We start from the raw sequence: 11,552 nt of genomic DNA, 5'->3' as shown, positions 1-11,552 counted from the left end.
ATTGGGGGATCCCCGGAGGTGGAGGGGCTGGGAGGGGGGTTCGGTGTTGGGGGGGTCCCCGGGGGCTGGGGATTGGGGATGGGGGAAGGAGCCGCAGGCTGGGAGCGGGGCCGGGAGCTGACAGAACCCCCGAGATCCGGGAGGGGAGTCCCGGGGCTGAGGAGGTGCAGGGCCGGAGGGCAGGGCCGAGTTCCCGCCGTGTCCCGTCCTGTCCTCGCCGTGTCTCGTCCTGTCCCCGCTGTGTCTCGTCCTGTCCCCATCCTGTCCCCTCCTGTCCCTGTCCTGTCCCGTCCTGTCCCCGTCCTGTCCCCTCCTGTCCCTGTCCTGTCCCGTCCTGTCCCGTCCTGTCCCCGTCCTGTCCCCTCCTGTCCCGTCCCGTCCCGTCCTGTCCCCTCCTGTCCCCTCCTCTCCCGTCCCGTCCCGTCCTGTCCCCTCCTGTCCCGTCCTGTCCCCTCCTGTCCCCTCCTGTCCCTGTCCTGTCCCCTCCTGTCCCGTCCTGTCCCGTCCTGTCCCCTCCTGTCCCCTCCTGTCCCTGTCCTGTCCCCTCTTGTCCCCTCCTGTCCCGTCCTGTCCCCTCCTGTCCCCTCCTGTCCCCTCCTGTCCCGTCCTGTCCCCTCCCGTCCCCTCCTGTCCCCTCCTGTCCCGTCCTGTCCCCTCCTGTCCCCGCCTGTCCCCTCCTGTCCCCTCCTGTCCCGTCCTGTCCCCTCCCGTCCCGTCCCGTCCCGTCCCGTCCCGTCCCGTCCTGTCCCCGCCGAGCCGCCGTCGGGCCCCGCCCGCTGCGCGGCCCGGCCGGGGCGGGCCCGGGCGGGCGCTGAGGCGGAGGAGCCGCCGCCATTTCGGTGTCGCTGGGAGCGGGGCCGGGGCAGCGCTGAGGGGGCGGCGATGGATCCCGGAGCCCGCCCGGGTGGCGGCGGCGCCCCGGGGCAGTCCCGCGAGTACAAACTGGTGATGCTGGGCGCGGGCGGCGTCGGCAAGAGCGGTGAGTGCGGGGCCGCGGCCGCCGCCGGCCCCGGGACCCCGCGAGGCCGGGGGGAGCCGCGTTCCCTGACCAAAGCCCCGTTCTGGGCGCGGTGCCGCCCGTCCCGAGGTGTCCCGACCGCTCCCCGAGCCTCCCGGGGTGCCCCCTCCGGACAGTCCTGACCCCTCCCGAGGTGTCCCGGCCCATCCCGAGGTGTCCTGACCCCTCCCCGACCCTCCCGGGCTGTCCCCGCCGGGCTGTCCCGGCTCCTCTTGGGACATCACGGCTCCTCCTGAGGTGTCCCCTCCGGGCTGTCCCGACCCCTCCCGAGGTGTCCCGGGCATCGCCTTCCGCCTCCGGCCGCGTCCCGGAGCTCGTCCCGCCTGAGGACACGGGCGGAGCGTCCCCGGGCCGGTTGCAGCCCCCGCGCTCGGTGCAGGCCGTGCTCGGTTTGCTTCTGTGCCGTGCCTGTGCTAACGATGCGATCGGGGGAGCTGTGAGCTGAGCTGCTCAGTTGTTCCCCGATTTCTTCTTCAGCCATGACCATGCAGTTCATCAGTCACCGCTTCCCAGAGGACCACGATCCTACCATCGGTGAGGAAAATCTCTTTTCTGTTCATTCATTCCCTTGGCAGGTCAAGCTGTAACAGTCCTTTGCTTTAAAGTATTCAATTCAAAGATATATGTAAAGCTGGCTGGAGATCGATCTCTGATCACTCATCCGGATGAGCATTCCCAGCAGGTCAGGGAGTGATCCAGGCAGTGCTGAACCTCTGGAGTGCTGTGCCCAGCTCTGGGACCCTCAGCACAGCAGGGACAGGGAGCTCCTGGAGGGCCTGGAGGGTCCCTGCCCAGGAAAGGCTGAGGGAGCTGGGGCTGCTCAGCCTGGAGAGGAGCCCCAGTGAGAGGAGCCCTCAGCCCTGGGTGTCCCTGTGTCCCTGTCTGTCCCTGTGTGTCCCTGTGTCCCCTGTGTCCCTGTGTCCCCTGTCTGTCCCTGTGTCCCTGTGTCCCCTGTCTGTCCCTGTGTCCCCTGTCTGTCCCTGTGTGTCCCTGTGTCCCCCTGTCTGTCCCTGTGTCCCTGTCTGTCCCTGTCTGTCCCTGTGTCCCCCTGTGTGTCCCTGTGTCCCCTGTCTGTCCCTGTGTGTCCCTGTGTCCCCCTGTGTGTCCCTGTGTCCCCTGTCTGTCCATCCCTGTGTCAGGAGGGCAGAGCAGCCCCAGGCTCTGCTCCAGGCCCAGCGATGGCCCCAGAGCCCCGGGCAGGGCCTGAGCCCAGGAGCTGCCCCTGCCCAGGAGGCAGAACTGCTGCCCTGGGCAGTGCCAGCCCTGAGCAGAGCCCAGAGGGGCTGTGGAGCCTCCCTGCCTGGGTAGCCCAGAGCCACCTGGCCCCAGTCCTGTGCCCTGCGATGGCCCTGCAGGTGATCTGCTGTGGTCCCTTCCAACCTGAACCCTCTCTGTGTTTCTGTGGTTTGAGAGTTCTGAGAGTGGGGTGGGAATCCTGAGTTTCAGTTCTTTAGTCATTTTCCATCCATCCATTCAGGGCATGCCCTGTGTCTGTCTGTGTTGGTTGAAACTGCTGCTCAGCCATTTTTAGTTGTCTGTTCACAAAATCCAGACTCTGTGCTGTGATCAGCTCTTTGCTGTTCACTTGTCAGGCCAAATTGTTCTCTGTGTTTGAGAAATTGAGAGGGGTGAAAGTGCTCAACAGCTCACTCTGGTGCTGTGGGACCTCAGCAGCATCTCCAGGAGAAACCTGAACCAACAGTTACCCAGTGGAAGGAAAAGTGGGGGAAAAAAGCCAAATTCTTGCTGAGAATGGGTTCTTAAAGTGTCGGAGTGCTGACTGAGAGGGACAGAATATTTGTGTATTTATATATTTATAGACAGATAATTTTTATATGGTGTTTCTAATAAAATAACATTTACATCTATAATTATATTTATAACATTTACATATATAATGTTTCATATATTTTGCTGATATTTATTATAATTCTAAGAAATTATATATTCTAAGAAATCAGCAGTTGTTGGTGACCAGTTCTTCCTTTGAACCACAGATCTTTTCTGGCTTTGAGGAACACAAAATGTTACTCCTCTGTGTTTTCCACCAAGGTGACCAAAATGAATTTCTGGGCTGTGGGCCCAGCATTTTTGCACATGAAATGTTAAATCACACCAGAACAATTAGAAATTGAACTTCATTTAACTGAAACAAAGCTCAGACTGAGGTAGTCCAGTGCTCCTGGCAGGCTGGGTGGTTCTGGGGTAGCATTCTCTTGGTGAGCTGATGAGTGCTGTGCTTATATCCCAATCTTTCTCCTGTCCTGGCATCCAGAGGACGCCTATAAAATCCGGATTCGCATCGATGACGAGCCTGCCAACCTGGACATATTGGACACGGCAGGACAGGTGTGTGAGTAATCCCAGGTGAATGGAGAGCATGTGAAGCAGCCTGTAATGGTCAGGTGTGGGGGCAGAAATCCTGCATAAAGAATGTTCTGGTTTGGTTTTGTTTTATTCCGACCTGGGGGGTTGGAGCTCTTGTGGCTGGTGGTGCCTGGCTGGAGATGTGGTGCTGGTGAACCAGCAGCACCTGCTTACTCCACCACCTAAAGAAGATCAACAAAATCATAGAAAACATGAAACATCTACCAGCGAGACTTCCTTCTCTTTCAGTAATTCCAAGAAACTGACCTCTTGTCATCATCGACTTAAAAAAGTGTTTTTTCAACATTCAAAAAATACTCCTCAATCTACCTTTTCAGTTCCAACCATCAATAAAAGAGAACCAATTTTTACAACTGTAAAAGTAACAACTCAAATTTTAAATAGAACCAGAATGAGATTGCTAACTATAACAAACCAAAACTTTGTAATTATCTATTTACATTTAAAAAAGATTACCTTAATTAAGCTTTACAAAATTCAAAAGATTTACAGAATACATTATTAAATTATTCAAGTGTTTATTTATTATCTAAGTCGCAAATTCTTACAAACAAAATTAAGTTTTAAAGAAAAACCTATACTAAGTAAAAAACCTTTTAAGTACTATAACTCTCTTTGTTGCTGTTGCATTGAGGACAGGTGAATAAAGTGATACAAAGACTCCTAGGTCTCAGAAGGAAAATGCAATTTTATTAGAAAGCACACACTTTTTATAGACAGTTATGATACAGGTGGACCTGATTTGTCCTCAGTCAACACCCCTCACACCATTTTGTAATCAGGAACAACACCCTTCTTGCACCTCTGACAAGTAAACAACACCAGCTGCAAAGATTAAGAATTGTTCTAATTCCTTCTCTGAACTTTCCCAAAATTTCACAGAGCAACACCTGGGAAAGTTTATCTGCCTTTCTTCTCTGAGCAGTTCTCAACATCCACATCTCCACTATCAAATCAGAGAAAACACATAAAAACAAAACCAGACAACCAACAGCTGCTGGTAAATCATGTGTCAGTGGGGTTTCTGTGTCAGGGGAGATTTGGGGACTATCCCAAACACACCTGGGGTGGGGGCATTGACACCCAGGTGTTCACACAGCTGGGTTTGGAGAAAAAATCAGGTTTGGTGAGAAAATCAGGAACTCCTTTCGTGATAGGTTTTTCTTTGAGCCGGCTGTTATGAGCTCTCAGAGGAACCCATCACACCCGAGATAGCTCAGCTACCCTGAATGGCATAAGATTAGCAGGATGGCTTCTGAGGTAGTGTTGGAAACAAAAAGGTTTAATAAAAGGCAAAATAGCAAAGCTCTTACGGAGAAAAATCGAGATGGGGCAAGAGGTCCTTGCTCCTGCTAAAACACCCCACAAAAGGGATTATTTCCTTTGTTCTCGTTTTTTTCTAGTGAATTACCTGGGCTGGACCTCTTGGCCTCTGTCCAGTTGGGCAGCCCCAGGTCTGAGGTGAAGTCCCAAAGGTCTGATGAGGTGTCTTTTTACCAAATTGAGGAGAGAAACTTCTGGGCTTTTTGCCTTTTTAAGCAAAGAATCATTTAAGTCACTCTGTCAACAGGGGCACTTTCCTCCAATTACATTTGTGGCACTGAAATGCCACTGGAGCTGTATGGGACTAAAGTGCCACTGTGTGTTTCCAGGCAGAGTTCACAGCCATGAGGGACCAGTACATGAGGGCTGGCGAGGGTTTCATCATCTGCTACTCCATCACGGACCGGCGCAGCTTCCACGAGGTGCGCGAGTTCAAGCAGCTCATTTACCGCGTGCGCCGCACCGACGACACCCCCGTGGTGCTGGTGGGCAACAAGTCTGACCTGAGCCAGCTGCGCCAGGTAAGGGCCACGGGGAGCCCTCCTCAGCTGCTCTTCCTGGTGGGAAATGCAGTGGAACCAGAGGGCTTTGTCCCTTCCCTTGTGTTTTGTTGGGTCGTCTCCGTGGTGAGAGCGGTGCTGGTTTCATGCAGAGTGTGGTGAAAAGCAGGTGCGTGGTTTTCACCACAGCAGTCACAGAAACAGAGTCTGTTGGACTGTCTGTTCCTTGTTGGGACCCTGGTTACTGAGAATTTTAGACCTTCTGTGCTGACAGAACAAGAGAACACTGCATTTCCCCTGAGGCCGTGGAGAAAACTTCCAAAACTGAATAATAAAACTGAGATTAGGAGTGTGTAGTTTGAATAGAAGTATATAATATCACATGGTAAAGAACTCAGCGTTTAAGAGAAACAAAGTGTGTTGGAACCCTGGTTACTGAGAATTTTAGACCTTCTGTGCTGACAGAACAAGAGAACACTGCATTTCACCTGAGGCCGTGGAGAAAACTTCCAAAATTGAATAATAAAACTGAGATTAGGAGTGTGTAGTTTGAATAGAAGTATATAATATCACATGGTAAGCAACTTAAGAGTTTAAGGTTTTAGAATATTAAATCACATTATAAATACATAAATAAATAAATATTAAATCACATAATATATATTACTATTTATATAGTAATATATATAAAGCAAGATGGAGGTTTTAGGGTGAAGGCTGTTCCTTCTTCACCTTCTTCTCCATGGGTTTGGGTGGTTTTGTGTAATTGGATTTAAAAATCCACATTGCGGGTCACAAGTGATTAGTTATTAGGTTAAAAGTAAAAATAATTTAGGTGTCATTTCTTGATTGGACAGTTTATCCTTAAAAGGCCTTGTAGAGAGAGAGATGGGGGGGCTCCATTTCTTTTTCTTTAGTTTGTTAGAGTAAAATGCTGTAGAACTCGAAATTTGTGGGACTATAATATAGTCTCATACATTTAATCCTGACCCTGGCAAAAAAAAAAATATAAGACTGCACAAAAATCTTTGTGTTCAGCTGATCCTGGGCTTTGCTTTGTTTTAAATTCCTGATTTGCTGGTAGATGTGGAGCTGGATGTGCCCTGGCCATGGGCTGGCACCCAGAACACCCCATGCCCTGGGCTGAGCCCCCAGTGTGGGCAGCAGGAATGGAAATTCTGCCCCTCTGCCCTGCTCAGGTGAGACCCCATCTGCAGAGCTGGCCCAGCACAGGCAGGAGCTGGAGCTGCTGGAGAGATCCAGAGGAGGCTCCAGGAGGAGCAGAGGGATGGAGCAGCTCTGCTGGGAGAAATTGGGAATGTTGAGCCTGGAGAAGAGAAGGCTTTGAGTGACCTAACCAGGACTTGAACGAGCTCCAGGAAAGATGAAGAGGGAATATTTACAAGTGCCTGGAGTGCCAGGACAAGGGGGAATGGTCTCCCACTGCCAGAGGGCAGGGTTAGATGGGATATTGGGAAGAAATTCCTCCCTGTGAGGGTGGGGAGGTCCTGGCACAGGTTGCCCATAGAATTTGTGTCTGCCCCATCCCTGGAGTGTTCAAGGCCAGGTTGGATGGGGCTTGGAGCAAGAAAGCCTTAGAAAGGTTTTTCCTGGGTCTGGGAAGTTGTTTGACAAGCACAGCAGCTTTTGACAAGGAGAAGGAAACTTCCTTAACTCACCAAACTACCAGGGCTGAGGACTGCTTGTGTCAGACAGCTTGGAGGTTTAGGTCAAAAAAAGGAATATTCTTTGAAGTTTGTTTTTTGTGAATGTCCAGAGAGTCCCTTTCATTGCCAGAGAAGTGATGAGTGAAAGCAGAGAAACCTTTGGAGCTGGGTGGAAACAATCTGTGCTGGGGCTTGGAGCAGGGGGACAGTGAGCAAAACAGGGAAAGGCAAAGGAGTAAAGTCCTGGGGTCTGGCTTCCCTGACCAGGGTGTGCTCTCGTTTTCCAGGTGTCCAAGGAGGAAGGCTCTGCCTTGGCACGGGAATTCAGCTGCCCCTTCTTTGAGACGTCGGCCGCGTTCCGGTACTACATCGACGACGTGTTCCACGCGCTGGTGCGCGAGATCCGCCGCAAGGAGAAGGAGGCCGTGATGGCCATGGAGAAGAAATCCAAGCCCAAAAGCAGTGTCTGGAAAAGACTCAAGTCCCCCTTCAGGAGGAAGAAGGATTCGGTCACTTGAACAGAACATTCCTCTGCAGAACAGGACAAAAGCTGTGACCTTTTGTAGCCAAAGGAGCTCGGTGACAACGCTGACGGGATGTGTGACGCCTGAGGGGACTTTGTGAGGGAATGCCTAACTCTGCCAGTTGTTTTTGTTTAGAACCATGTTGCCTTGATTCTGGGTGTTGAACTTCAGACCCAGTGACAGTTGTACTTTGTTGTCATTTTTTTACTGGACCCAGCAGGCGTTGCCCATGGGTTTGTGGCCCTGCACTTTGGAGTGTTTGTCCTTGGTCACGGTGCCCTGGGAGCTGAACTGTGCAAAGCATTGCTGGAGTTGGACCCAGCCTGATTGAATCTGTGGTTTTCCCAGTTGGAAAAGAGGATTTTGCTGCTCTCCACAACAGCAGCCCACAGTGTGAGAGGCTGAACAAAGTGTCATGGCCTTAGAGGTCACCGAATTTCTTGGCTGGAATTTCTTCTGCCCTCATGGAACAGATTTCTTTCCAGGAAAATTGACATGGAATACTTGTGTGCAAGCTCATCCAAGCGATCAGTTCACCAGCAGTGCTGTAGGTGGGATGTAAACAAGCCAGAATCACAGAATCATTTCAACTGGAAAGACTTCTGGGATCAGTGAGTCCAACCTGTGACCCAGCACCACCCTGTCACCCAGAGCAGGGCATTCAGTGCCACATCCAGTCCTTTAAACACCTCCAGGGACAGTGACTCCACCACCTCCTGAGCAGCCCCTTCCAAATTCCATCACCCTTTGCCCTAAAGGCACACTGTGACTTGGCAGCAGTGCAGGGACACGTGGGATTTTCCTGCTGCAAACAGCACTGAAGATGTGATGTGCTGGAGAAACCACAGCTTGGAGCTTCCTGGCTTGTTACAAATCCTGGTGGGAATGGGGCACTGGCTTATTTGGTCAGCTCTGTGATGTCCTAAAGGCAACAGTGATTTTGGGGAACTGTTTTGCAGAGAAAATGGCTGATGCTGAGGGTCTGGGCCCAGAACTGCCATTGCCTGGTCCTGGTGAGGCTCTCCCAGTGCAGCCTGAGCATTGCTGGAGCAGAGCAGGGCAGCACAGGCCCAGCAGCTCCTCCCCTCCCTGACCTCACCTGTGCAGGTGACCCAGGCACTTTCTGGTGCTCAGGAAGAAGGATTTGAGGGACTCTGTGCCCTGGAGCTGATTGATTTTACAGCAGTTTTGGGGTCAGGTGCCTGGTGCTCCTCTGGATTTTGCTGTTTAACAGCAGGACAGATCCCAGCTGGGCAACTCAGCAGTTTTTCTGCACCAAGTGCCTGGAATCCTTCACTGTGAGAGTGAAAGAGCTGATTAGACTGAAGTGATCTTCCTGATCACCTCTCAGATCTGTGCTGGCAGTGCCATCCAAACTGAAAACCCAGGTGTAAAAGGGTTGGTAAAGGAAGTGAGGATTAAAAAATATATATATCTATATATATATGTAAAAAAACTCCTTGTTACCTAAGACAGGGATGGAAATCCTGTGCCTGTTGGTTTGAAGAATATTTTATTTGTAGAAGACTTAGAAGTGTGGCAGGGGCTGCATTTTATATTTGCTTTGTGATGAGCTGAACATTTAAATTGGTTTCCATTTCTCATCTCCTCCCAGTGCTATGCTGCTCTGGCAGCAATCACAGAATCAAAAAATGGCTGGGAAGAGGCTGAGGAGAATTCAGATTGTTCAGAATTTCAGACTCTTCCCCCTTCCTGTGTGAGCAGCCAACACTAATGTTCTCATTTTTGGATTACAAGCTATCTAAAACTCAGATAAAAAGCCAAAAACTGGAGGAAGAGGAGGAGGAAGGAGCTGAGAAGTGGCTCCAGAGCATTTTTTGGGTCTGTCAGGTGTTTCAGAGCTGGGGCCTGACAGTGGTGATGCATTTTCCAGTGCTTTTCCCTAAAATCTCCATCAGCTCTCAGAGCACAGCAGAGGTGCTGAATGCTGTACAGGACTATTTTTACCCCTAAAAAAATGAATTCTGTGCCTTACCTGAGTCCTGCAGTGCAGTTTAGGTGTTTACTAATGCCTGTTGCTTCTAGAATTCGTAGAGCAGAACAGCAGCCAGCACTTTTTTTTTTCTCTTTTTTTTTACACAGTGTTATTCAAAGAGTTTTATTTTTTGTCATGTATAAATTTGTACACAGAACAATCCTTTTATTTGACACAATATATATAATTTTTAATACAAACCTTTGCATTGGATGTGTCATTCTGTGGTGGGGTTGCTCAGCCTGAGAGTGCTGTGGAAAAAAAATGGCATTTAAGTGGTGCAAAGCCTAATGATTCCATGAGTCTGGTGCTAATCTGTTGAAATATGAACATTTTCCACCTGTATTGCTTTTCTCTGGGGTGATTTTCCAAGGGCAGCTACAGGGAGGGCAGGAGGAGCTGCCTGAGGTAATTTTAACATTAAGCATTTCTCTGACTCAGAGATGGGGCAGCTGAGAGGCATTTACAAACTTCTCTTCCATTTCTAGTCTCATGTGAAGGGTGAGACAGTACAGTTCTTATAATTCACACTATCACAAACAAAAACCAGCTATTTCTTAATTAAAATACATTATAAGAGTTTCTTAATCTATCACCTTTAACTACACTATACTAAAAATACCTTAAAACTAATAATCTAAAATTACCTCTGCTATATCCTACTACAATACACCTTTCTTAATTCTATTTTTCCAAAATACCTAATCTAATTTGCAAAACTATCCTTTAAAACTTATTTTTAATTCCATTTCTCTCTCAACAATGTCTGTTTTATTCTATAAAATTTCTAAATAATTTCTTATCTCCAAGTTTACATACAAATACCAAATATATAAATCTTCTATCAGGCTTTAAAAATTCTCTGAAATAATTCACCTCTAGAGTCCTCATGTGGGCAAAATGTTCAAGTTATTTGGAAATACAGATATTCTCTGCAAAAAGTGTCAGAAATATATATATATAATTCTTATACCCTAGTTCTTTACAGGTGGATTTGATTGGTCCTTTAATTTTATGTATATATAATTCATCCTAATATTTGCGAAAAGCCAACAAAATGCTGTGTATTTATATCAGGGCCGCGGGCAGAGCCCGAGGCTGCCCCGGCCGGGCCTCAGCTCGCCCCGGCAGCGCCGCCGCTCCTGCGGGGATGGGAGGAGGAGGAGGAGGAGGAGGAGGAGGAGGAGGAGGAAGGGGGAGCCCGGCTCGGAGCAAACCCCGCTGCTCTCAGCGGCACAGCCGGGGCAGGTGGGAAGAGAGCGGGGGCTGAGCTTCCATGCTCGCCACAAAACCATCTCGCTTTTCATGGCTCGTCGAGCCCATTCTGTTCTTTTTCTGTGCTTTCTTTTTTTTTTTTTTTTTTTTCCCTCTCTTTTTATGATGCAAATCCTTTTGTTTCTGTCCCGCTGAATGGGGTAAGAAGCTGGAACCCGCCGGTTTTGAAAGGCGTGCAGTGCTGGATGCAGGAGTCAAGCAGAGAAGGGTGAAGAGAAATTCCCTTTCCCATTCTGCACACTGAGGAGAAGATAATCGGTGACTGTGCACTTGGGCTGAATAGCTTCGGCCCAGTAACTCTGCTTATGGCCCTGGAAATGAAGGGGAAATACCAGCGGTAAATAAACCTCTGTGTTTGACTGGGCATCAAATTTAATGCCTGCACAAGAATCCCAGAATGGTTTGGGTGGGAAGGGCCTTAAATCCCACCCAGTGCCACCCCTGCCATGGCAGGGACACCTCCCACTGTCCCAGGTGCTCCAGCCTGGCCCTGGGCACTGCCAGGGATCCAGGGGCACCCACAGCTGCTCTGGGCACCTGTGCCAGGGCCTGCCCACCCTCCCAGGAAGGAATTCCTTCCCAAAATCCAACTAAACCTCCTCCCTGTCAGTTTGAAGCCATTGTCCCTTGTGCTGTCACTCCAGGCATTTATAAATAATCTCTCTTGGTTGGCTCCTTCAGGTGCTGGATGGCCACAATTAGGTCACCCTGAGCCCTTCTCTCTTCCAGACCTGCTTTAATTTAATATTTAATGTGCCAGGATTCTGTTGCACTCCTTTATCCCCCTGAGTTTTATTCTGTGTGTGCTGTTCCTGTGAATTAAATGCACTTTTTCAGCAGAAATGCATATTTATGGAAGCA

The 11,552-nt window shown here is 49.9% G+C and overlaps 1 protein-coding gene across 1 annotated transcript; it reads left to right on the top strand.

Annotated features, from left to right (window-relative positions):
- The first annotated feature begins 811 nt into the window (after positions 1-811).
- Positions 812-9,616, top strand: RIT1 (Ras like without CAAX 1). The gene is made up of 5 exons (XM_053967140.1): positions 812-979; positions 1,496-1,552; positions 3,294-3,367; positions 5,059-5,250; positions 7,184-9,616. The coding sequence occupies exons 1-5, from the start codon at positions 883-885 to the stop codon at positions 7,412-7,414; spliced, it is 651 nt and encodes a 216-aa protein (XP_053823115.1). The 5' UTR covers positions 812-882; the 3' UTR covers positions 7,415-9,616.
- The last annotated feature ends 1,936 nt before the right edge of the window (positions 9,617-11,552 follow it).

The sequence above is a fragment of the Vidua chalybeata genome, chromosome 29 (genome assembly GCF_026979565.1).
Source record: "Vidua chalybeata isolate OUT-0048 chromosome 29, bVidCha1 merged haplotype, whole genome shotgun sequence".
In the NCBI taxonomy this organism is placed as follows: Eukaryota; Metazoa; Chordata; class Aves; order Passeriformes; family Viduidae; genus Vidua; species Vidua chalybeata.
This window is presented reverse-complemented; position numbering and strand designations above follow the sequence as displayed.

Coding starts and splice junctions, on each gene's coding strand:
- RIT1 (XM_053967140.1), top strand. CDS start 883: ATGGATCCCGGAGCCCGCCCGGGTGGCGGCGGCGCCCCGGGGCAGTCC. Junction 980..1,495: donor GGGCGGCGTCGGCAAGAGCG/GTGAGTGCGGGG, acceptor TTTCTTCTTCAG/CCATGACCATGCAGTTCATC. Junction 1,553..3,293: donor GGACCACGATCCTACCATCG/GTGAGGAAAATC, acceptor CCTGGCATCCAG/AGGACGCCTATAAAATCCGG.